At 41.4% G+C, this 27,137-nt stretch overlaps 1 protein-coding gene and 1 pseudogene across 2 annotated transcripts in view; one reads left to right on the top strand and one right to left on the bottom strand.

The window, feature by feature from the left end:
- The window catches only part of phf8 (PHD finger protein 8), a 56,258-nt gene extending 39,401 nt beyond the window's left edge, over positions 1-16,857 (bottom strand). Inside the window, exons 1-8 of one of the 2 annotated variants that reach the window (XM_088333038.1) lie at positions 16,600-16,857; positions 14,554-14,783; positions 12,373-12,458; positions 12,169-12,295; positions 4,152-4,312; positions 3,289-3,430; positions 3,003-3,189; positions 2,751-2,913 (exon numbers count right to left, since the gene is read on the bottom strand). In XM_088333038.1, coding sequence (XP_088189164.1) covers positions 2,751-2,913; positions 3,003-3,189; positions 3,289-3,430; positions 4,152-4,312; positions 12,169-12,295; positions 12,373-12,458; positions 14,554-14,651 — 964 coding nt within the window. In that variant the 5' untranslated portion in view covers positions 14,652-14,783; positions 16,600-16,857. The remainder of the gene's footprint in view (positions 1-2,750; positions 2,914-3,002; positions 3,190-3,288; positions 3,431-4,151; positions 4,313-12,168; positions 12,296-12,372; positions 12,459-14,553; positions 14,784-16,599) is intronic. The other variant, XM_088333037.1, reaches the window with a different exon arrangement.
- On the top strand, positions 16,604-20,298 carry LOC148370505 (uncharacterized; annotated as a pseudogene).
- Positions 20,299-27,137: the final 6,839 nt, after the last annotated feature.

Raw genomic sequence — 27,137 nt, 5'->3', positions numbered from 1 at the left:
ACGTGAAGTAGTATTCTTTTGTTTATTTTCTTTTGTTGAATCGTTCGCTTCAAAACACGTGTTTTCCTTGCCTTCGCGGTCTTCTGAAGAATTTCTCCGCCGTTTTTTCGTGCCGGAATTATTGCCGTTGTTATCACTTTCTGCATTATCTTTCGACTTATTACCGACACTGAAGAAATTACCAATTTTGTGTTGATTTGCACCCAGTACCAACAATTTTTTCGGAGGCATACTTCTCTTTCACTCGACAACTGCCACAACAATGACGTCATCTCAAAGCAACGAGATGTCGTTTGCCGAGATCGGCGCAAGACCAAAACTACAATGGGGGATGGCGGATCTGCCTGACGAAAAGTTTGGAGTGCGGTAAATCTTCGTAGATTTGACCCAATGCGTCCCCAGGAAAAATGATGCGTCTAGGACGCAGGCAAACGAGAACAAGTAGGAAGCACAAAGAGCCATGAAAGCAAAATATTTCGATCTTGTTTGAGGGAGAGCCATACAATACATTTTAGGAAAAATTACAACAAAACCGCTTAACTCTCTCTAGACAAAAGCTTATTTTTTAACGCATTGTTTTTCGCTGTTTGACATTTGATACAATTTATGAAATAACAATAATAATGCCTGAGATCCGATCTGCAACCTCAGTGGAAATGTTTAAATCTAAACTTAAAACTCACTTCTACTCCATAGCATATGAATAACCTACTCTTCTCGTCGGCTGAAAAATAGTCTGTGTAATATAGTGTAATAATCTGTGAAGCCCTTTGAGACTCTTCGTGATTTAGGGCTATACAAATAAAGATGACTTGACTTGACTTAAAAAAATGGCTGGGAAAGAAAATGGGAGGTAAAATTGTACATTTTGGTCACTTTGAGTCTCCTTAGTTTATATTTTTCCTTGCACTAGTTTTTGGTTGCACTACACTGTATAGCAACATCTAGTGGTCAAATAATACCATTTACTGTAAGCAAAGCCTATGCAATTTATGGATTCATTTATACTTTTTCACTTTATTTATAGTTTAATTCGTAATGTCTATTAAGATCATGTTTTGTGTAGCAGATTAAAAACATACTTAAGAACAGTGGAATGTTTTTAATCACATATTTACTTGTTGAAAACCTATTTGGCCCGGTTTCACCTAGACCCGACCTCCAAGGCAGTGCTAGGAATTAAATGGGCGGAAATATTTCAAGGCAGTGAGGCATTTCCGACGCTGGGTTGTTCACAATTTTGTTAGTTTCTTCTTTTCTTATCTAGCTTTTTTTCATCATATTTAAGCGTATTTTGTTGTTTATTAAGGAAAAAGAGTTTTAAAGATTTTAGTGATCGAATGGTTACACTCATGGGTAAAAGTTCACTGTAGATTGAAAGAGAAACACCACTGGGATAAGAGACAAAACCATGTTTATCATTCAATCGACTACACATAAACTTGTGAATTAATCCATAAACCAATTAACCCAAATAGCGCGTGAGGAGAAAAAGAATGTTGCAAGAGAAAGCATCACCGCGTTTGCTCTAATATACCGTATTTTCCGCACTATAAGGCGCACCTAAAAGCCTTTAATTTTTTCAAAAGCTGACCATGCGCCTTATAATACAGTGCGCCTTATTTATGGATCAATTTTAAAATTGCAAAGTTTTCCAACTAACTTGCAGCCGCCGACTAGATTTTCCCCCGAACGCCAAGTAGTACGCGGTGGATGCTGGGATTTATTTACCGGCGTTTCATTGGCTAACCAATGTGTCAATCATAATTTGAATCGATCACTATTGGCTAAAGTTATTCGGAGATCAAGGGGCGGATCCTTTTTATCATTTACAGGCTGCCATTGGCTTAAACGGCAAAACAAAGCCTGCAATTGGCCGAAAAAGATGAATGCGTATAGCATGTGGCTGACGGCATAGAGAAAGCATTTTTTTCTATTCTGTATTTGTAAATATTGTATTCTCCTGGATTTACTACCCTCACGGATATAAGAAGACATTGGCTGCACATTATTATGAACACAACGACTTCGGTGAGCTATTCCAGGTTTTATATTGTCCCTGTATCTTGTTTCAGACTGAACTCGATGTTTCTGTGATAAGCGGTGCAGATAATGGATGGAATGGAGTGTCTATTTTTAAATTAAACTCAATTCCAAGTGTTTATTGTCATGTGCACAGTAAAGTTGCGAGCAAAAAAGAAATGGATACTAAGGAATGGTTATCATTTCTTGAATCCAAAGACTTTAACCTTCCGAATGATGGAACGATGCATTTGAGTGACACCGTACGGACACCGCATCCGCACGTGTTCTCGACACGTATTTGCGTCTTTGCAAGCTTTGGGAATGTTAAGGGGGTAAGAAGTTGGACTGAACTATCTGACTGTTTTGTCCACGTTCCCATTGTAGCGCCTTATAATCCGGTGCGTCTTATGTATGTCAAAAATAGGACCCTAAACTATTTTTTCGGGGTGCGCCCTATAACCCGGTGCGCCTTATAGTGCGGAAAATACGGTACCGTATAGTGCCGTTCTAGTTGGCCATAAACTCCATCAATCAAATAACAAACTAAATCCTTGAAAAAAAAAAACGGAAGGGTCTTACGATAACACAATCACATTACACTGGTTAATCATGTAGCCCTAATTTGCATTATTTTTTTTCTCACCGCAAGAAGTAGTCATGAAAAGATCCATATATGGCTCGCGAGCCATATGTTCCCCCCCTGGTTTAGCATGATTGGCTCATACCTGTTGGAATGAACAAAGTGTTTCCCTGTTTGAGGGAACACTTGTAGCACATGTCAACCTGGTCGCCAAAGAACATCTCGTTCTGATTGGATGAGGAATTCCAGCGCTCAAAAAGCGCGAGGTTAGCCGGCGTGGGGGAAATCAGGTAAAATATTTTCTCCCCCTGAATGGACATAAGAAACAGAATGCTGTTACCAATAGATCATTTTCAAATACATAATTCAAATGTGAAGTGGTCATTTGTGCCCTCACCCGCAAAACGTGATACCATACGGAAGTACCTCCAAAGTCTATGTGAAAATCTGTGTAACTGTCTTTGACTCCCATCAGGCAGTACTTCTGCACATTGGGCCTCTCAAACACAGACTCTTCGGGCCAAAGGTTTTCTACCCATGACAGCTTCCTCACGATCTTTGGCGTCTCCACTAGGTTGGAAAGCCTTTTGGAAAAAAATAAAAATTTACCATTGACAGACCAACTGGTTTTGCTTCCATCTATGAACCCAAAGTCTAGATTGAACATTCATTAGTTTTGTAACCTTGTTTCTGAGAACTCCAGGCTGATGACGTTGAGAATTCGATCTCTGTTGGGGCTGTTGTAGTACTCAACAAAGTCCCCGAGTCGCATCTTCAGATCGCACTGCCGGGACACGTCGATCACATCGATTTCCTTGTCCGAACCTGGAAGCGCAAGGAACTCACTACCACTGACAATTGCCATTAAATTAGGGCTGCACAATTTGGGAAAAAACCTAAATGCAAACTTTCAGACATGTTTTGCAATTTCGATGCAATTTCAATTTTCCTTTCTTTTGTTTTCAAGAAGAACTTTAATATAGTTACATGCAAACTTACCTCGAGATGACGTAAGTACCGACTGAGAAAACAGAATTGCAGTTAAATAAATGGTCTTTATAAAAAACTACAACCAAATTAGAGGGATTATCCTTTTAGTGCAAGAAAGCAATTTAGAGAGCAGCTGCTATCTTCATGCTAGCATTGGATAACTGTGACTTCAGCAAGGTCTACGGTGCTGAAGTCGCGATTACAGATCTGGCGTTGGTGACTAGCCACGTTTGGCTGTGTTGGCTTAAGAGTTCTTAGCTTAACCTTTAGATTTCCCTTTGAGGCCGCCTCAGTTGATTCCCGGATGTGATAACAATCCATGGAGCACCAAGTGGTGATCTGCATTTCTTTGTGTTCTTCTGACTTTCCTCAGAGTCCTTGTTAAATTCATTTTCAATGCAACAATCCATCACTCAAAAATCAAACTTAAAAAAACAGTGTTTTGCGATCACGCAATCGCACTGTCACATTGCAATACCCATTAGATTTCGGTTAATTGTTCAAACCTACTTCAAATTCAAACATGTGACCAATTGAATGATTAATTGTGAATTACCAATGTAGTGTTCCACATCGCTGACAAAGAATGAGGCCGGGGGCAGCGTCATGCCAAGCCCGTCTCGCCTCAACACCATGACGGGAACGCTGAAAGAATGCTCCTCCAGGAACTCCACTGTGAGTTGGGCTCCCGACGGCTTCAGCAGAATTTCGTCGGCACTGCACAGCACAAAAAATGCACACGTCAAACCTTAATTAGCTCCTGAAAGTTTGCCTTTTAATCAGCACACATTGAGAAGTCAAAACTAATTACGAGGAATACATTTGAGCAGCTTGGAAGCATTCAAAATATGTTTTTTTTATATCCTAAATTCTGACGATAGCAGTTACGAGAAAAGAGCATGCAGTATTTTCACGACCTAAGGGCCCACATAAAAGTCTTGGATTTTTTACAAATTGTGCGAGGTGCCTTTTTGAGCAGTGCACCCAATTAGTGTATTCTAAAGGGAATGTAATAGACAACACCATGAGAACATTAAAGGGTGAAGAGTGGGCATGTATATAAAAGAACAGGCATGTGAGTTATTGGTGGGGATAATTCAGATTCAGATTCAGATTCAGATCTACTTTATTGTCATTCTAGTACACGTGTATACAGAACGAAATGTCGATGGATCTGACTCCCACAGTTTCCCTCAGTGTCCTTCAGTGTACAGATATAAATAAAGCTGTATTGTGTTATTTACCATAGTGCCGATAGTGCAAGAAGAGACGCTAACCAGATGTGCAGGATGGGCAGTCAGGTTAACAAGTCAGGTACACAGTACCATTATATTGTAAACAATAACACTGTAAGTAATAACACTGTAAGTAACAATAGTGCAGAGATCAAATGTGCAAGGAGTGGCAAGCTATAAAAAAACTGCCACTAGTGCAAAAGTCAAATTAGCAGCCGTTTAGATTTAAGTTAACTATATGTTAGATTGACCATTTAACAGTCTAATGGCCAGGGGGACTAGACTATTGCGGAGCCTGGTGGTCCTGCACCGCACACTGCAGTACCTCTTCCCAGAGGCTAGCAGAGTGAATAGTCCATGATGGGGGTGAGAGGGGTCCCCGGTAATGTTCTTAGCATGGGATAAGCAGCGCTTCTGGCCAATGTCCTGAATGGAGGGAAGTGTAGTCCCGATTATTTTCTCCGCTGTCCTCGTTACCCTCCTCACACTACCCCAGTCGGTAGCGCTGCAGCCTCCACACCACACAGAGATACAGCTGGTCAGGATACTCTCTATGGTGCCCCTGTAGAATGTGATGAGGGATGGTGGGGGCAGGTGGGCTCTCCTCATCCTCCGCAGGAAGTACAGGCGCTGCTGTGCCCTCTTAACCAGAGATGCAGTGTTCACGGACCAGGTGAGTTTGTTTGTGATGTGCACCCCTAGGAACTTGATACTGCTGACAACCTCCACAGCCTTGTTGTTGATGCAAAGTGGGGCATGGTTGGGCTGGTTTTTCCTAAAGTCGACAATGATCTCTTTAGTCTTGTCAACATTCAGGACCAGGCTGTTGTCCTTGCACCAGCCCACCATCTGCTCCACTTCCTCTCTGTAGGCCAGGTCGTTGTCGTCCCTGATGAGGCCCACCACCGTTGTGTCGTCAGCATACTTCACGATGTGGTTTGTGGCGGACCTAGGGGCGCAGTCGTGTGTCATCAAGGTGAACAGCAAGGGGCTTAGGACGCAGCCTTGGGGGGAGCCCGTGCTGAGGTAGATGACATCTGAACTGTTCTGACCTATCCGCACAGATTGGGGTCTGTCACAGAGGAAGTCCAGCAGCCAGTTCCGCAGGGGGGTGTTGAAACCCAGAAGCCCCATTTTGTCTACCAGATGTTGTGGGATGATGGTGTTGAATGCTGAACTGAAGTCCAGGAACAGCATCCGCACATGGGTGTTCTTCTCCTCTAGGTGTGTCAGGCTCAGGTGAAGCGCAGAGGAGATGGCATCCCTGGTGGAGCGGTTTGTCCTGTAGGCAAACTGAAAGGGGTCGAATGAAGAGGGGAGACTGGAGGTGATGTGCTCTTTAACCAGTCTCTCGAAGCACTTCATTATGATAGGAGTCAGTGCAACGGGCCGGTAATCGTTGAGTGATAAGATCTGGGTTTTCTTTGGCACTGGGATGATGTTGGCAAATTTGAAGCATGATGGTACTTTGGCTTGGTCTAGCGAGGTGTTGAAAATGTCTGTTAGTACACAAGCCAGCTGATCGGCGCACTCCCTAAGTACCCGCCCCGGAATGTTGTCCGGGCCTGGAGCCTTCCTTGTGTTGACCCTTCTCAGGGTCTTCCTCACGTCAGATGAGTCCAGGTGGAGTGCTCTTTCGTCCTGATTTGGAGCCGCTTTCACTGCAGGGGTGCTGTTTTGTGCCTCGAACCTACCAAAGAAATTGTTGAGGTCATTCAGAAAGTCCATGCTAGTGTTCTGCACTGGGGTGGTGTTTGGCTTGTAACTGGTGATGGCCTGGATGCCTTTCCACATATCCCTGGTGTTGGTTGTGCTGAGGAAACGTTCCTGAATCTTTTGACTGTACGTTCGCTTTGCTAGTCTGATGGCACGGTTCAGGTTAGCCCTCGCTGATAACAGCGCCTCCTTGTCACCAGATCTAAAGGCAAGGTTACGTACTTTTAGTTGATTGCGTATTTCAGCAGTCATCCAGGGCTTCTGATTGGCACGGGTGCATATAGTTTTGTTATTGCTGACGTCTTCTGCGCATTTACTGATGTAGGCTGACACAGAAATGGCGTACTCATCTATATTTATTTTGTTGTTGTAAGTGGCAGCCGATTTAAACATGTCCCAATCAGTGCACTCAAAGCAGTCCTGTAGTGCCTCCATAGCCCCCTCAGACCACACCCTCACCTGCTTCACTGTTGGTCTTTCTCTTGTTAGCAGGGGCTTGTATGCAGGAATTAGCATAACAGAAAGGTGATCTGATGAGCCTAGGTGGGGGCGGGGGGCTGCTTTATATGCACCTTTGATGTTTGTGTAGGCCAGGTCTAATGTGTTCCTACCTCTTGTAGCAAAGTTTACATGCTGATGGAAATGCGGGAGAACTGTTTTCATATTGGCCTGGTTAAAGTCCCCCGCCGCAATAAAAATGCACTCAGTATAAGCATGCTGCAGTTCACTCACAGTTCGGTAGAGAATGTCCATTGCCTCCTTCGTATTAGCGCTGGGGGGCACGTACACGGCCGTAATGATGGTCGCGCTGAACTCCCTCGGTAAGTAAAACGGTCTGCAGATCACCGTCAAAAGTTCAATGTCTCGTGAGCAGTGATTCGAGATTATCTTCGCATTTCTGCACCATTTATTGTTTGTGTAAATGCATAGACCGCCGCCCTTGCTTTTGCCGGTGAGCTCGCCGCTTCTATCAGCGCGGAAAGCAGTTAGCCCCACAATGCTAACCGCGTCATTCGGGATAGATGAGTTTAGCCATGTCTCCGTCAGAATCAAAGCACAACAGTTCGTCAACTCGCGGTTCGATGAGAATTCCACTTGTAGATGGTCCAGTTTGTTGTCCAGGGAGCGGACGTTGGATAGGAAAATGGATGGTAGAGGCGTTTTGAAGGGTTTAGCCTTCATCCGAGCCGTTAGCCCGGCCCGACAACCTCGTTTCCTTCCCCGGTCACAGCGCTTCCGCTTGCCACTATTACTCGCTGCTTTGTAGGCCTCTGGCTTCTGTTGACGTAGCACTCCGAGGCTAAGTAAACACTCCAGAGTGGTCGTCGAAATTTGCGCTGGATTTCTGGATGTTCGCATATCCAGCAAAAAACTGCGATCGTATATTAATCTGCAGTTAGAGTTGTCTTTGTTCGCCCTCATAGACTGAGTCGAAGATTGGGGTTTTTGACCAAAATGTGAGAAACTGTCGGGAGCAAATCCGGCCGCCGCCGAGCAGGGCGCCGCCATGTTTCAAGTAATTGTAAATACATGTATTATTCATTTACTACAGTATTAGAATTAGAATTGGAATTAATTATGTAGGGTTCCAAAACTTGAGTAAAATATTTTGCTGCTTCACTTTGTGAAACACAGCCATTCGCCTGAGAAGAAAAGCTGCTGCATTGTCATGTTTATTTTGCAATATTTCTTGTTTATTATCTTACGATGGTCTGTTTGATGTTCTATTGTGTGGCTGTTAAACTCTCCTCAAATAGTGGATCATCGAGAAAAGAAAAAGTGGTAAAAGCATTTTGACCGTTACTATTCGGCTAAAAGCAGTAACACTAGCAGATAAAATGAAAATGTAACATTTGTAAGACGGACCGTCTTGGTGCTTTTCGTTTCATGAAACTCTCATTTTTCCATCTGAACCAGGACTACGGTAGTGCAGGAACTTCCAGTGGATTATAATGAAAAGCTGACCATCTTTCGCTCTCATAGCAGCAAACATAGCTGATAAACACATCCAGCCCAGGCCCCTCACTAACATGGACTAGGTGGAGCTCACTTTCGGTAAAAATGTGAGTACCAAAGGACACCCGAGCCAAATAATCAGGTGTGGCGTACAGTGATACCTCAACTTACGAATGTCTCTACATACGAAAGTTTCAGGTTACGAAGTACCTGAACGGTAAAATATTGCCTCTAGTTACCGAGGCGTTTTCAGGATACGAAGTCAAAAGTACACTGCAGTACGTGATACCATTAGCCACTCCCAGAGATTCATAAAAGTAAACAAATGGGCTGCATTTATCCCAGCATGCTCTCAGTGTCCATGTCACAGTTCAGATACGACAAGGAGGAGGAGTTGCGGCAAGATAGCGGGGAGGAAGACGTAGATAACATTCAATCAGCCCAAATTAAATATATTTTGGGAAAATTCTACTAAGTCTCAGAATTTGTGAAAAGGAATCACTCGGAAAAAGTGTTGACAAGTCAGGCTAAGGTTCATTATGTCTGCCTCACGCTTTTCCAGCAAATTGTCAAAAGCCGGCCAAACCAGACATCATTAGATACATTTTTCAAGAGACGCCAGGTAAAAAGGAAAATGAGTAGTTTTATTATTTCCTTTGTTTTTGTTTTGTTTTTTTACAACATATGCCTCTGGTTTTATGTTTATTGTACAGTTATTTGATTCTGACATGTATATGTTTAATGTTCTGACGAACTTTATGATTTATTAATAAAAAGATACTGTACTTTTGCGGGGCTTGGAAGGGATTAGGGCATTTACATTCAAAATGCGTCTCTACTTACAAAGTTTTCAGGTTACGAAGGTATTCCCAGAAGGAGATAAATTCCGAGGCAGAGGTACCACTGTATGTATGTGGTAGATACAGAAATAGAACCAGCAACTGAGACTGCACCTCTTACCACAGTGCGACAAATGGCCGTGAAAATGTGGTAATTGCTAACGTTGTTTATAGAAAACCATTTTGGCCAAGTGGTTCGAGCAGGAGACCCCTGGGATATACTGTACCTGCCTAATGAAAATGTTCGCTTTAGGGTGTGAAATAAGGCACTTTACCCAACTATTACAACAAAGTATTTTGTACACCCAAAAACCTTTTTAAAAAAAAAAATCAAACATTGCGGTGTTTATGCGTATGACTACCGTAAATTCCAGACTATAAGCCGCTACTTTTTTCCCCAACTTTCAACCCTGCGGCTTATTCAGTGATGCGGCCAATTTATGTAATTTTTCTAACGGCCGCTAGCGGCGCTCGAGTGTTGCTACCATTAACTGCCCTGTCAAAGTCACCGTCTTTCTTTGTAAATATGTGTAACCCATGTATAATATGTATTTGCAACTGTATATTTTTGTAATGTATTTATTTCTATTTATTTTAGACACTTATTCTGATAGGATCGGGTTAACGAAAAATGAGGGGCGGAACAAACGCGGGGTGCCGACTTTAAATGGGGACCGCTAAAGGTGAGGGACAGACAAGGAAAGAAGAGGGGGTAAAAACTTGGTTAAAAAAAAGGAGTTGCGTGAGTAAATGTGTTCATCTGATATATTTTTCCCACCCTTACCTTTGGAAATATACACTTTTTTCCTTGGATTACTTTCAACGGGACCTGGACTCTGCAGGTCTGCATCAAACCTTAGGTACCGGTATCATTTTCCGTTCATTTTGCCGGCTGTGATTTTTGGACTGTGGACTTTGATGAAGGGCATTTAGTTTCAATTGCGGGACTTGAAGTCGGATTTGGGTTAATTTTGTGTTTGTGTTACACGTTTAAATGTGGGCGCATGCGGCTTATATACAGGTGCGGCTTGTGTATGTACAAAATCGGTTTTCCTCTCAAAATGTGGTGGGTGCGGCTTATAATCAGGTGCGCTCTATAGTCCGGAATTTACGGTAGTTGCATATCCAAGATGCCTCTCTGCTATTGGTCCACGTCATATAAAATGCTGATCTGCTACCGTTTAGTGACACGGCCTGATTAAAAATTCCATTATGCTATTGGCTGAACTCCCTCCTACAATGGTTTTAGTTTCATTCACTTCAGAATGTCGTGTGTTTTTTAAAAAAAATTGCGAGCAAGCGATACAGCACAGTATTTTCGAATGGTATTAGCTATGGCCCCCACAGCTTGCTGTGATGCCAAAGAGATGCAAAAACATGATAACCATTGATACAAAACTTGCATTTATCAAATAATACAAAGAAAGCAGACAAATCAATACCTACACTAGGAATATGACCATAACCAATTGACAATTGGGACTATTTCTTTCAAAATTAAAGCAAGGAACTCTAAGAGTTTTTAAAATCGGTTTTCATTTGATTTCGCCATCTTCTCACCCATCAGCATCCACCCGCTAACTCCACAGTGCCAGGATCAAGCTGTGTCACACCAAATGTATATTAAAAATATTTTCTCCTTTACATGTATATGTATTTATTATTATATTATTTCACATGGTTCACCTTTAAGTCTCGCTGCTTCACAGATTTTCATCATGCATTGTGTTATGCATTGTGATTGGCTAAACAGTAGGTATTGATAAAACAATAACAATGTTTACAAGTACAGTATAAAGTACTTTTATTTTTTTGAGCCATAAAAAAAGGTTTGTTTTTTAATTTCAATGTATAAATTGATTAAATTTTGTAATACATCATGGATTTTGAATATTACAGGTTATTTTCTTATCTTTAAGAACGTAATACCTGCAATAAATGAGGTTTCATTGTATGCGTATTTCACACATAAAAAGTATTTACGATATAGGATTTAGGTTTTTTTTGTTTTTTTAATCCCCCACTATAGAAAATTTTCACTTTGCAATCCCCACCGTAGTATGGATTCATGTTGTATCCCTGAGGTCTACTATAATTTAGAAATTAACTAATTGATAATGCAAAAAACACTGCCTGTTTTCAATTAGATTAGAAGTGGCACTACAAGTTAAACATACACAAAAGACTTAGGAAATAAACAAGTAATAATATATAGTAACACTTCATAATGTTGAAATTTTTCCTTTTCCAGTTTTTAAAGACAAATACTTCATAATTATCACTTCGGGTGTAGTTTATAAAGTAGCAATGTTGATTTGAGGCTCCATCAAGCTTGATAAATATTTCAAACCAATGTAAATTACGGCTGCAACTAACGATATGAACATTCGAAAAATGGTTGATCATTCTTCCAATTTATCATTGAATACGATTTTTTAAAAACACATTTTTAATTTCATAAACTAATTACTGAAGTTTTTGATGAATCAAAAAATAGTGCAAAACACAAAAAAATATTGTGTAATATGAAAAAATACAGGTTCTGAGTGTTTGCCAAATAACTTAAAAATCAACACCTAAAAATACACAAAAATGTAAGCTATACACCAGCAAATATGTACGATACTCTTTTTGTACCACCTTATCCAAAGATCATATTACATTTGAATTTATCATACAAAACCAAATTAAGACAATAAACTTAATAACATGTGGAGCAAAATTTGTATATTTAAATAATTTATTTTATCAATTTGTTGTTGCAGCTCTGATATGCATTAAAAGGAAAAGCATGAGCACTGTGAAAAAAATGCATCAAGAATTGTACCTGGGAAAAGTGCGACTGCGTAGCTCTCTGACAAACTGTGGGCTGCCCGTCTTGACCAATCGACTGGGATCTCTCAGCCCTGAGGCCACCCAATCTGTCTGCTTGTTTCCTCCACGACGTTTACGCACTGTGATTATTCATACCAAAGGCGCAAAAATAAAAATATAATCCCATGAGGGGAAGATGAAAAAATGCTTTACTTACTGACTGACGGTCCATGAGTGATCTGACAGTTGGGGCAGTGATAAAGATCAATCTCTGTTGCCTTCTCCTCTTCTACTCCCACGCAGCTATCAAAATAATACAGATGTAAAATAAACAGGGTTCCTACAGCACAAGGAAAGTGAATTTCAAGATTTTTCTTATGCCTTTTTAAATCAAAATTCAGACCAAGTTGACAAAAAACAATTTAAACACACAAAACAAAAAAACACAAATATTTCTTGCACACAATACATCAGGCCTTGTACACATTACCTGGCACAGCTTTTAGCCATGGCGAAAAACATTCGTCAGACAGCCACTTCTCATTACTTATACACTTTCCCATGGTCCAAAGTAAACATTTCTGTCCGAAGTTGCTATGTGTATTGTGGTTAGACCCAAGACATGTGTCTGCTCTGAAAGGCCCGACTGAAATCACGCTGTTTAGATAGTTCCATTATCATAGTCACGTGATGTTGCCAAAGTAAATCAGTGAATCTTTAAAAAAGACCTTTGATAAATGTTACTCCCATCATATTTAGATTAAAAGCCGCGACTTTATTCCCATGCTTTCAACCTGTGGTTTTATGCTATAATGTGGCTAATTTATGATTTTTTTCTAAAGGCTGCCAGTGGCGCCCGAGCAGCAAACGTAAGTGTGAGACAGATGGAATATATGTATCAAGTGTACCGTGTTTCTTTGTATATAATATGTATATATAATGTTTCAATATGGGCAAAAGTGACCTATAATCAGGTACGGCACATGTATGTACAAATTGTTTTTTTTCTCTGTACTGGGTGCGGCTTATAATCAGGTGGGCCATATAATCCGAATTTTACGGTAAATGTTTATATTTCAGACAAATGCAAATCTTATTAATGTGTTCACATTTTTAAGACTTCCAAACGTCATTTTAATGCCAATTAAGGGCTTATTATTTAGAATGATGCATTCAATGCATTTAAGGATTTACAAAAGACCATTCTTTTTTTCAAACTAGGCACAGAGCACATAGTGTTCCTTCCCAAAATCATGCAGTATTGTTCCAAAATATTCCATGCGCTATGGATCTCGAGTAATTATTTCTTAAAGTAGACAGTTTGACCTCATATCCCCTAGAGCTGTGACGTCACTGGAAACCAAGGACCAAAACAATGGCGGGTCCTGTCGTAATCAGCGAATGCATAGCGCTTCATTTCCGCTTGGAGTAATTGGAACATAGCTTACCATGTCGCCGGGAGATTTGCGACCATTTTGTCTGAGTTGCTTGCTTTGATCATTAAAAGCTGCGTGGGGTGTGTTTACCTGCTGTCATGTACAGCGTGTTTTCCTTTTTTGCCTTCGCCTCCTTTTAGGTATGCAATTGTGACTTTTCTTTTTCGCCACGCGCCTTGCAGTAATATGATATTGTCCAGGTAGCTCCCCCGTTGGCATGCAGGCTTCCGAAGGCTTCCAGGTTAGCCCCGTAAAAGTCAGCTAGCTGGCTAGCCAAGTCAAGTTTATTTGTATAGCCCTTATGCAGCCATGCCAATTGTTTTTTCCCCGGGTGGGTTCGTGTTTTTTGCCGTAATTGTTTTTTTGTTGTTGGCTCCTGGTTATCCTGGCTGCTTGCTGCATGTTTTTGGTCGGCCAGGCTCCAGTTTTTCCGCTGATCTGTCCACTGGTTGCTATTTTTAGCAGCCGGGTAGCCCACTGTATCCCGGCTAGTTTAGCCCCAGTTAGCTCTCTCTGTGTTAATTTTGCCACTTTGCCCCATTTTGTCTGCTTGCATTTGTTGTACCATTGCTTTACCAAAATGCGACACAACACATAGGCATTCTCTAGAAAAATACCAAAACATTGCTTTAAAACACTCAAAACCTTTTCCACAAAATAACATGTAAACTAACACAGCTAAAGGCTTGCTAGGGTGCTGGTGTTCTTTACATGACGTCAGAGCTCAGGAAGTCAAAGATGAGCCGGACTGTCTTCAAAATGGATAATCTTGAAAAATAATTGGAATATACCAATGACACATATACAAATATATGCTGTATATATAATATGCAAAAACATGTACTTTATTTTGTATGTTTCAGAATTTGGGTGTCTCTAAGACTAAGGATCTGCGGAAACCCTGAGCAAGTGTTTTTTTTTAAAGGAGATACATTTCAACATGAAAAGGGTGAACAACTAACCTCCCATGGAACCAGTCTTGACAAATGTCACACTCGATCATGAAGCGGGTGACATCGTACGGCAGGCGACATAAACAGTAGACTGGCACAGACGCCATGCTGAATCCCAAAGTGTGTGTTTGGATTTGGAGAAGCTGAAACTCTTCCCAAATTACAAATCCTAGTATTCAGGTGTCTTAATTACATGAAACCCGACGAAGACACACATCTACTTGGGTGTACCAGGAGAGCTGGAAGAGAGAAATAACAAAAGAATAGTAACTATTTTGCAATAAATAACACGGCTATTATTCAGATGGATGTTTTTTGTTTAACTGAATGAAAGTTTATTTTGTACCACTAGAAGGCACTAAATATTAAACACTGTCCCTTTGAAACAAAACCGGGCTACAAAAACTCTTTCTTTCCCTGAGCCACCATTGCCTTAAACAAGCAAATAAAACTGCAAAGGTATCTTGCTTGTGTATGGAAAATGCATATGGATATTTTGCACAATGATGCTGCTAATGTCATTGCACTATTCTAGAATGCACTCACAACCAACAGGGCTGTCTGCAAAAATGACAATAATGTGCTAAAAGTTTTTTTTCTGTAATACAATTAAAAGGAAAAATAGCATACATTATTACAAATTAACAGAACTATTACGAGCCTTTTTGGGTTTGAATATTACCCATTATGGTGTACAACTTACTAGTGAATGAATGAACGAAAAACTTGATTTTGAACATTAAAAAAGCACATAAAAAAACTAAATGTAAATGTAACGTGTTCGAAAAAGAAATGGGAAGAAGCATATACTTTTCAAACCTACCCCTTTGACTTTCTTATTGTTTCTCACAGCTACAGTAGATCTTTTGTGTACATATATATACCAACCACCACATGAATATACATATTTACATAGGATCATATTACAAGACAATGTGAAAAAAATAATAACAATTAAAAAAATAATAATAAACCACATGTAGATAACAAGTGCATAAATGATCCGTGAAAAATATTAGGTGATCCTCAAAGCATTTCATTTGCCCTGTACCCTAAGAATGCCATGCTTTTGTAACGCTTTTTGAACTGGATTATGATCGGACATTACTTGAGTTCCCGTTCCACAGCTTCATCCACATATAAGAAGTGAATTTGTTTTTATGTTACACATAGCTGTTTTAGATTATTTGCTCCCCTCAAATTATAATCCCTATCTCTGTTAAAAAAATAATAATAAATTATTTGGATGTGTCCAGGATGCAGATTATGCATTGCTTTCAACATAATTTGTGCAGTTTTAAGGTGAACCCGATAAGTGAATTTTTAGATTGAGCATTTCCAGAAAATTAATTTATTATCCGTATGGCTCACTTTTGGCGTATTGATGGTGATTCTTCGTGATACCGTTTTTAACATGTCTAGATATTTGAGTTTTTAAGATAATCAGCAAAAGTTGCTTTAGAGAGAGTAAAAAAAACACACACAATATCCTAATTTTCTCAGAAAGTCTTTTATCTATAATGTAGATTTATATTTTATTTGTTTGCCCTTATTATGGAAATATGTTACAGCTAAAGTCAACAAAATATCTGTTCATATAATTTAGGCCAAGGTACAACAATACCTTGGAAATAATTGGATGGTAACTCTAGTACTATTTTTATAATGCGTAATCCTGGAGTTCCACATTTAATCCAATTGTAAACAATGTTTTCACTACGTTATAATGCATGCGATTAACGACTATCCCAATTCTACACTCCTGATCAATTAGGACATTGTAAACAGTCAAAAAGGTTGTAAATGAAGATATAACGCGAGAATATAAAACTAATGCAAAAAAAACCCCTTATCAAGTCTCAACTGGACGTTGTGATGCTAGGTAGTTAGCAAACTACTTAGCAATGCAGCTAAATCTATCAACATTTGGCAAATCCATGCCAAAAATCAAAACATATGACACAGGGTATTCGTACTCCCAACTTGGTCTGGAAACACAAAAGCCAAATAAGATCTGCAGTTGGGGGAAAGCCACAATTGTGGTGACAAACTCACCGGAATGGCCGCCGTCGTCCTCGTCGCAATAACAGTTGACAATCGCCACGGAAAGTGAAGCCTTAGCATGCAAGTGACTCAACAACTAAAAGTTATTTTCGACGCATTTTAGCTCAGCGACAATGAAACGGCCGAGAGAAGCCGTTGCAAACATCAATTAGAAAGCGACTCCGAACAAGACTTTCAGTGCCCAACGAAAGCGGAGTTCAAATCCACTGACGCCATTTTCAAAGACAACAGCGTCATCGTTGTTCATCTTTGTTCGCCTGTGCTTGTCCAATAAAGTTTTTGTGCGTTCAAAAAGTTGCAGTAGTATAAAAACACTGACAGCTACTCAAATAAGATATTACATTTTTAAAAAAACGATCCAAACTGTTAATTTGACCTCAAAGTAGGACAATATTGCATGACTAAAGTTGACTGGTTGTTATATAGACCCTATTCATGTGTTTGTAAACATTGTTACATTTTCGGTGGGCGGGGCTTATAATGCATTCCCTAAAATTCGGAAGTCGGATTTATCCCGCTCGGATGGCAGCAGAGGGAAGTCCGAGTTTTCCAACATCCGACTAGGAAAATAAAATTGACAAAAGACACTCCAGGTGGAAGGTCCTAGTCGAGAAGTCGGAGACTTTTCTTGAATGCAGCATTAGCCTGGGCGCAAAATAGTTCTAGTGCTATTCAGAAGACAAGGGCAAAATAAAGCTGTCGTAGCTGCTAATCATGTTGTGTGTTAGTGGGACAGAATTGATGAAAACACGTTAGTGATCATAAATTGTTGTAAGAGTTTTACAAGATCCCAGTGGGCACCCCTGGTCAAATAAAAAGAAGAGAGTTGTGCTTAAGCAAAACAATTACACTGAGGCACGCAAAAAATGCTCGGGTTTGAAGCGCACACTTCATACCATCCATCCATCCATTATCTGAACCGCTTATCCTCAGTAGGGTCGCGGGGGTGCTGGAGCCCATCCCAGCTATCTTCAGGCAGTGGGCAGGGGACACTCTGAACTGGTTGCCAGCCGCAAGGCACACAGGGACAGACAATCCGCTCGCTCATTCACACATAGGGACAATTTGGATTGGCCAATTTATCTGAACTAGTTAAGAGAAATTAAACATTTATGACCGTTCCAACAGAGTCCATAGTATTTATTATGATGGCAAAATATCTTGTTTTCTTAGCTTAAGCTAACTTATAGCCTGTTGCCTAAATGCCAACCGTAACCTTCTACCTTGTAAATACTGCGTGAGTCGAAAATAAAAACAGGCACGGATTAAAAACAATCGTTCAGGATACAATTCAAGTAATTTGTTAAATATATTTAATTATTTATGTATTCATTGTTTTTTTTAGGGGAAGCAAATGAAAACCTAAAATTTCCAATGAGAATGTCACTGCACACTATTGCAGTAGAGGTGCAATTTCACTTGCTTCCTCGGAAAGTAAAAAAAAAAAAGTTCCCAGACGTAGAACAAAAACACCCACAACCCTGTGTAGCAAACTGCAAAAGACGCTGTTAAATTCTACACCGAGCAGAGTGGCACAGGACACGCGAAAGAGAAAGAGCAAGGAAGTGGGCGGCCTTCATTGTCAATCCGTTTTGCTGAGCAGTTACCTGCGGACAAGCGAAGTGGCCGGCTCGAGTGCTCAAGAGAGGAGATGAACCACTTCCTGAAGAACACAGTAACCGACTTAATCAGGGAAAAAGCGCTAGGTCCCAACAAAGCTCTCATCACCCCTGACCCACCTACAGTGGACTTCAAGGTGTCTGAGCTGAGCCTTAAGGAGATTAAAGAAGTCATCAAGGCAGCTAGGTCAGCATCCGCACCATGTCCCAGTTGTGTAGTCTGCCTTGTCTACTAGTGCTGCCCAGGCTTCTCAGGCACTTGTGAAAGACTTTGAAAGTGATTTGGCATAGAGGGAGAGTGGCCAACCATTGGAGGTGTGCCGAGGGAGTTTGGATTCCCAAGTAGGAGGACTCAAAAAACAGCAACCTTTTTTGGACAATCTCACTATTGAGTGTGGAAGGGAAGGTGTTCTTTAGCATCGTCCCCGAAGACTGACAAAGTTTCTCCTCAAGAACAACTACATTTACACTTATGTCCAGAAGGGTAGGATTCCTGGAGTACCTGGCTGCCTAGAGCACACTAGTGTAGTCACAGAGCTTGTCAGAGAAGCCCACGAGAACAGAGGAAACCTTGCTGTGTTGTGGTTGGACCTGACTAATGCCTAAGGATCCATTTCACACAACTAGTTGTACTTGCACTACACCTCCAACACGTCCGCAACAAAAGCCTGATCCTGGATTATTATGTCAAGTTCAGTCTTATGTTTTCTTCTAGTTCAGTAACATTAGACTGGCATCACCTTGGTCAAGGTATAATAACAGGTTGTACCATCTCCGTTAACCTTTTTGCTTTAGCAATGAACATGGTGGTCATTGCTGCAGAGGTGGAATGCAGAAGGCCACTATCCAGATCAGGTGTTCGCCAGCCTCCCATGAGAGCATACTGTATATGGATGACCTTACCATCACCAAAACATCTGTCCATGGAGCAGATGGTTCCTGCCCGGTTTAGAGAGACTCATCACATGGACGAAGATGAGCTTTAAGCCATCTTAGTCAAGATCCATAGTTCTGAGGAAGGGGAAGGTGGTGGATAAGTTCAGGTTTCCAATCTCTGGAACTCAGATTCCAACAATCATTTAAGAGCCTGGGTAGCTCTTTAACTGAACTCTGAGAGACTCTGCTCCCATCCAGGAGTCTAGTGAACAACTGGTTCACCAAGGTAGACAAGTTTGGCTGCCTGGTAGATTTAAAGCCTGCATCTACCAGCACTCCTCTACCAAGAGTCTTGTGGCCTCTTTTGGTCTATGCAGTCCAACTATCAACTGTGGAGTTACTTGAAAGGAAGATCAGTGGCTTTCTTTGGAAGAGGCTGGGGCTTCCCCGGAGCTTTACCAGCGCTGCCCTGTACGGGACAATCAAACCCCTTCAGTCGTCTCATTAAGGAGTTCAAGGTGGCACAGACTAGAGAAGCTCTTCATTATAGGGATCCCAAGGACAGTAAGTTGACATCAGTTTGGGTTGGAGTGAGAACTGTAAGGAATTGGAGAGCTGAGAAGGAAGTGGAGGTGGCAGTCACGCCTGAGGAAGAAGATACTGGTTGGGGTCCTTGCAATGAGGAGAGCAGGCCTTGGCTTCTTCCCCAAGACTGGAGTGAGCCAGGCCCAATGAAAGGAGAGATACCATCTTCTACAAGAAGAGGTCCGAGCAAGTGTGGAGGAAGAGTGGGTGATCACAGCAGTTGGACTCCAGAAGCAGTGAGCATGGACAAGGTGGGAGAACACATTACAGAGCAAAGTGACCTGGGCAAACATCATGCAGGCAGACTTCCATTGTGTCCGGTTCTTTGTGCAGTTTACGATGTCCTACCAAGCCCAGCGAACCTCCATGTCTGTGGGGGGAACAGCGAGACACCCGCCTGTCACCTTTGCTCTGGAAGAGGGTTCTTGGACACCTCAGCAGCTGCCCAAAGTCTCTGGCTGATGGTCGCTATTGCTGGCGCCATGACCAGGTTCTGAAAGCAGTTGCTGAGAGAATCACCCTAGCAATCAACATGGGCAAATACCATCAAGGCCCGAGCAAGGCAGTCCCTTTTACCAAAGCAAGAGAGAAACACAGGGCATGTACATAGACACAACAACAGGACTCCTCCACACTGCCTCTGACTGGCATTTGCACGTCGACCTTGGAAAACCACTATGTGTCCCTCCAGCAACATAGCTCCAACCAGACACATCACCCCAAAGGTTTCAAAACATCTGATCATGCTGGAATTCACAGTCCTGTGGAAAGAGCGCATTGAGGAAGCCAACGAAAGGAAACACTGTAAGTACCAGACACTAATTGTCTGGTGCCGTCACAACTGGCAGCCTTTCCAGCACCTCCATGTTACTTCGCTCTTTTTGTGATTTATTGTATGCAACTATCTTTGGTGTTTTAGGCCCTTTTGACAACTACACCTTGGACTACTTTCTATCACATGAAAATGTTTTTTAACGCACAGAAATGTGTGTTTTCGAGGAATTAACTTCTTGCCCTGTAGAATTCCTCGAGCTTGTGTGATTCCCCATTTACCTGACGAGGTGAGAAGGCCCTATCGTGGCTGCAGAGCCGGAGCCAAGGTAAAGGCTAAGCGGCTGGCGGCGAAGTGGCGATGTAAGCCTTCGGTACAGTCCGTAATTATGGGGAATGTGAACTCACTACCAAATAAGACCGACGAACTGGCTGTGCTGATGAAAAACATCAAAGCATACAGGAAGTGCAGTTAGCTGTGCTTTGGGCAGACAGAGACACCAAAGCCTGTGGGAAGCAGAGAGGTGGTGTAATCTTAGGCATGAAAACACAAAGATTTCCATTTGCTGCAGGGACGATGAACTTTTTGGCTCTAAGTTTCAACCCTTTTACTTGCCCAGAGAGTTTAGACACACAATTGTTGTCATAGTTTAAATCCCATCGCACTCCAATCCGGATGTAGCGTGTGACGTCATACACTCCACTGTTGCTACACTACCAACACAGCATCCTGAGGCCATCCTGTTAATCTCTGGAGACTTCAATCACGTGACCCTGGATACAACACTACCTGCTTTCTTCCAGTATGTGGACTGCAACACCATGGGTAATAGGACTATTGACCTGCTGTATGCAAACATTAAGTCAAGTTATGTTTATTTGTATTGCCCTTAATCACAAAGAGTCCCAAAGGGGGTCACAGACCACAGATTATTGCAAACCACATACTATTATTACACAATCACCTGATCTAAAACCTACATAAAGGCAAGGAAAAAGTAAAAAACCTCAACATGAGGAAAATGAAGAAACCTTGAGAAGGGACCGCACATGAGGTAATCCCCCTTTAAGGATGACCAGGCTGCAATGGATGTTGCAATAACAAATAATGCACAGATATTGTCGACATAAGTCAAGTAACATTTATTTATATAGCCCTTAATCACAAAAATGTCTCAAAGGACTGCACAGCGTTACAATGACACAATTACCTGATCTTAAACCAACATGGGCAAGGAGCAACTCAAAACCTCAGCGTAAGGAAAAAGAGAAACCTTGAGAAGGGACCTCACAAGTGGTAATTCCCCTGTCAGGATGACCAGGGTGAATTACATTTAGCATTACAATACACAAACATAATAAACACTAGGTAATATGTTAAAAATTTGTCCGGAAAGTGTATGACAGCAACGACGGCCCGAGCCTGTAAACTAGTCCAGAAAGTCTATGACGGCCACAACGCAGCTTCCCATCTCTGCCAGCTGGTCCATGCAGGCGTTGACATGCTTCAGGTCAAACGCTGGTCCGCTGACTCATCTCAAATCATCCTTCTTCTTCGTATCACCACCAGGCAGGCAGTCGGAAAAAGACAGGACAATACAGATTTTGAGGTGGGCATCAATCATAAGCTTTGGAATAGAAGTGTGTCTTTAGCCTTGATTTAAAAACTTCCATTGAGGTTGCAGATCTTATGTCCGGAGGCAGGGCATTCCATAGCACCGGGGCCTGAATGGAGAACGCTCTCAAGCCTACAGACTTCTTGGCTCTCGGAGTCACAAGTAGACCAGCATTTTCAGAGCGCAGACTACGTGCAGGAGCATAGGGGAAAATCAAATCAGAGAGATGAGAGGGTGCAAGTCCTTGCAAACATTTATATGTTAATAAGAGAACCTTGGAGTCACATCTTAAGTGGACTGGGAGCCAGTTCAAGTTGGCCAATACAGGAGTTATGTGCTCAAACTTTTTGGTTTTAGTCAAAAGTCCAGCTGCCACATTCTGGACCAGCTGCAAACTTTTGATGCTAGACATTGGGAGACCAGAAAGCAATACATTACAGTAATCAAGCCGAGAAGTAATAAACGCATGAATTAAAACCTATGCATCTGATTGGGACAGCATTGAGCGAATCTTCGCCCTATTACAGAGGTGGTAGAGAGCTATTCTAGTAATATTTTTCACGTGTGACTGAAACGACAGATTAGGATTAAATATAACACCTAGATTTTTGACCGAGCCACTATGGGTGATATTACATTTGTCTAGGTTCAGGGCAGTGTTGGAAAACAACTCACAACAGTGACCTGGACCAATAATCAACATTTCAGTTTTTTCTGGGTTAAAGCGCAATAAATTAAGTGACATCCATCTTTGAATCTCAGTAAGGCAAGCCTCCAGATTTCTACAACTTAACTGTCCAGTTGTCTCAAGTGGCACATACAGTTGAGAGTCATCTCCATAGCAATGGAAACTAATATTATACTTGCGGATAATGTCACCAAGCGGAATCATATAAATACTAAAAAGAAGGGGGCCAAGAACAGAGCCCTGTGGAACACCACAGGCGACATTAGAGTGTTTAGAGGTCAGATTGCCATAGTTAACACTTTGCATCCTGTCTGACAGGTAGGACCTAAACCACGAGAGTACAGTTCCTGAGATACCAATGCATTCCAGACGAACAAGTAATATGTTGTGGGCGACAGTATCAAAAGCAGCACTGAGATCCAGCAGCAGTAACATTGATGAGACACTGGAATCTATTGCTAAAAGGAGATCATTGGTTACTTTAGCCCAGGGCTGTCTGAGTAGAGTGATTTGCCCTAAATGCTGACTAGACAGTTTCAAAGAGGTTATTTTCTTACATGAAGTCATTTAACTGCTGTGCAACGGACCCTTTCAAGTAATTTTGCAAAAAATGGCAGATTTGACACTGGCCTATAATTACCTAGGCTTTCTGGGTCAAAGTTAGGTCGCTTGAGCGTGGGTTTAATGACGGCAGACTTAAAGGCTACAGGAACAAAACCTGAGGATAGCGATATATTAATAATATTTAAAACTGATGGTCCTAAGATCCCAAACAGATCCTTCACCATTGAAGCTGGAAACGAATCAAGCAGGCAAGTAGTTTGTTTGGCCTTACTGACCATCTGTGTTAGACTATCAAGGGACAAATCATTGAAACTGGAGAATGTTTCTGAACAACCGCAGACACGGTCCTTATCTAACACCTCCACATCTTTGAGGTAGGAAGAGGTTACAGAGCGTTCATTTAAAATTTCATTCCTGATTAGTTGAATCTTTTTATTAAAAAATTCCATAAAGTCATTAGCAGAATAAGTAGAATTTTGGGTTAAGTTGTTGTCTGGTAATTTTCGCCATTGTGTCAAACAAAAACTTCGGATTATTCTTATGTTTAACAATAATCTTAGAGTAAAACGATGCTTTAGCTGAGGCAAGAGCTACTTTATATTTCAGCAAGCTGTCACACCAGGCCAGTCGGAAGACCTCCAGCTTTGTAGTGCACCATTTTCGTACAAGTTTCCTGCAACCCTGTTTGGGTAACCTGGTTTCTTCAGTAAACCAAAGTGTATGCTACTTAGGTCGAAATTTATGCCTTAGGGGCGCCACAGAATCAAGAATATTAACCAAAGCAGTATTAAAGTTGTTTGTAAGTGAGTCAACAGGCCCAGTGTACGAAAGGAAGGCTGCAGTTACCGTAGGTAATAATTCTTTTAAAGTTAATGCCGTCGTAGGGCAGATATTGCGACTGCTAAAGCCTAAATTATCCTTATCACAGTAAACATTAAACAGCACCTCAAACTTAACAAGATAGTGATCAGAGATGGCATTAGGATACTGTAACACTGTAACATTTGAGGCTACTATGCCACGGGTCAGAACAAGATCTAGAGTGTTCCCATCTTTATGAGTGGGCACATCAACTATTTGATTGAAACCAAATGTATCAATCAGTGACTTAAAAGCAATTGCAAGTGAATTTGATGGGGAGTTTATGTGAACATTAAAATCACCAATAATTACAAAATTGTCCGCATAAGTTACTAAGTCTGTTATGTTAACAGTTCCAAAAATTCATCCCAAAAATTTGAGTATGGTCCAGGTGGGCGATACACAACAACTACATAAATTGGTGTTGACATTAAGGACCTCATAACAAGTGCTTCAAACGTTTTAAAAACAGTAGGGGTACCAGGAGTAAATTTCAATTTACCTTCCGATATAAGAGCAACGCCTCCACCTTTTTTGCATGGTCGTGCCAAGTGTGAACTCACAAAGTTAGGGGGAGAAGCCTTATTCAACACTACAAACTCATTTGGTTTTAACCAGGTCTCACAAAGGCCCATAAGGTTAAGGTTGTGTTCATTAATTCGGTCATTGACAAGTAAAGCTTTGGAGGCTAGTGATCTAATATTCAGAAGGACATAAAATATAGGTTATTAGTATGCTATAGAATAGAAGTGTGTTTTAAGCTTATATTTAAACATTTCCACTGAGGTTGCAGATCGAATCTCAGGGGGAAGAGCATTCCACAGCACCGGGGTCCGAATCTCCTGCGGATCTCTTCTTGGCTCTTAGGACCACTAGTAGACCAACATTTTCAAAACGAAGGCTCCGGACCGGAACGTAGTGGAAAATTAAATTCGAAACATATGAGGGGGGCGTCCATGCATGATTTTGTATACTACAAACAGAACGCTAAAATCACACTTAAGCCAACAGGGAGCCAATACAAGTTAGGAAAGATCGGGTTAATGTGATTAAACTATGTCTAAGTTAAAAGCCTCGCTGCAGCATTTTCTAACAGCTGAAAGCTCTTGATTTTGGACTTTGGGAGACTGGAGGGTAGTGCATTACAGTAATCGAGACGGGAGGTAACAAAAGCATGAGTTATAATCTCCGCATCCGACTGAGACAGCATAAGGCGAATTTTTATGTTGCGAAGATGGAAATAAACGGTTCTAGTAATATTCTTCACGTGTGTTTGAAAGGACAGATTTGGGTCAAATATGACACCTTAATTTTTGACTAAGTCACTCTGGGTGATATTACATTCATCAATGTTCAGAGCAGTTTTTGAGAACAAGTCACAGCATTTAGATGGACCAATAACTAACATTTCGGCCTTTTCAGAGTTCAGGCGCAAGAAGTTGAGTGACATCCACTCTTATCTCAATGAGGCAGGCCTCCAAATTTCTACAATTTAGTCCGGCAGATTCCTCCATCCGAAGATATAGTTGAGTGTCATCTGCGTAGCAATAGAAACTGATATTGTACTTGCGAATAATATCACCTAATGCAAGCATGTAAATGTTGAAAAGAAGGGGGCCAAGTACTGAACCCTGCGGAACACCACAGGTAACACTAAGGGGCTCAGATGTCATTTCGCCATATTTAACACAGTGCGTCTTATCTGAGAAGTAGGATCTGAACCATAAGAGGACGGTTCCTGAGAGACTAATCCATTTTTCCAACCGTTCTAGTAAGATATTATGGTCCACTGTGTCAAAGGCAGCACTAAGGTCCAGCAGCAGCAAGCGTGATGAAGTGCCAGAGTCCATTGCCAGTAGATCATCGGTTACCTTAATCAGAGGTGTCTCATTAGAGTGGTTAGCCCTCTAATGACTTGAAAGCCGCTGGTACTACACCCGAGGAGAGTGATGTGTTTATAATATTTAGGACTGAATGTCCAAAAACCCCAAAAAGACCTTTAATAAGCGAACCGGGAAGCGGGTCAAACAGGCAAGTAGTTGATTCGGCTGTATTCACCACCTGTTTAAGATTATCAAGTAACAGAGCACCAAATCGTGAAAAAATTCCTGGACAGCCACCATGTCGCGCATCTATAATTTTCAGACCTTTAATCTGTGACGTATTTACATTGTCTTTAGAAATTTCTTCCCGTATGCGTTGAATCTTCTTATCAAAGAAGACCATATAATCTGTTGCCTCGTTAGCGATGCTACAGTGTCAAAAAGGATTTTGGGGTTATTTTTCTGTGCCGCAATCACCTTCGAAAAATAGGTTGATTTTGCAGAGGCAAGTGGTGCTTTGTACTTTAACAAGCTGTCACACCAGGTTTGACGGAAAACCTCAAGCTTGGTAGCTTCTTTCAGATTTCCTGCAGTCTTGTTTAAGCGATCTAGTTTCATCAGTAAACCAAGGCGTGCGTCTTTTAGGTCGTGATTTAAGCCATAGGGGTGCTACGGAATCCAGGACACTAGCCAGGGTAGCATTAAACTCCTTCATGAGTGAGTGTAAGGACGCTTACAGTGCTACTTCACTGCCTGCACTGGGAAAGCAGACCATAACCTCCCTGCTTCAGTCTCACTACAACCCAAAAGTGAGGAGGCTACCAATAATCACGCTCATTCAGGAAGTAGTCTACTGATGCAGAGCAGGTTCTGAGAGACTGCTTTAAAGACGGTGATCAGCAGGAGCTTAAGCGAGTGCAGACGGAGCTCGGGTCCAGCTCCGGTAGGCGAAGGAGCAGTACGGGAGGAAGTTGGAGAAGAAGCTGCAGAACAACAGCATAAAGTCAAGTCAAGTCATTTTTATTTGTATAGCCTTTAATCACAAAGAGTCTTAAATGGCTGCACAGGTTATTACACATACTATTTTTCAGACTATTATTACATCATCCCCTGATCTGGAACCAAC

The sequence above is a fragment of the Urocampus carinirostris genome, chromosome 3, assembly GCF_059441175.1.
Source record: "Urocampus carinirostris isolate Australia breed hairy pipefish chromosome 3, RoL_Ucar_1.0, whole genome shotgun sequence".
Classification (NCBI taxonomy): Eukaryota; Metazoa; Chordata; class Actinopteri; order Syngnathiformes; family Syngnathidae; genus Urocampus; species Urocampus carinirostris.
This window is presented reverse-complemented; position numbering and strand designations above follow the sequence as displayed.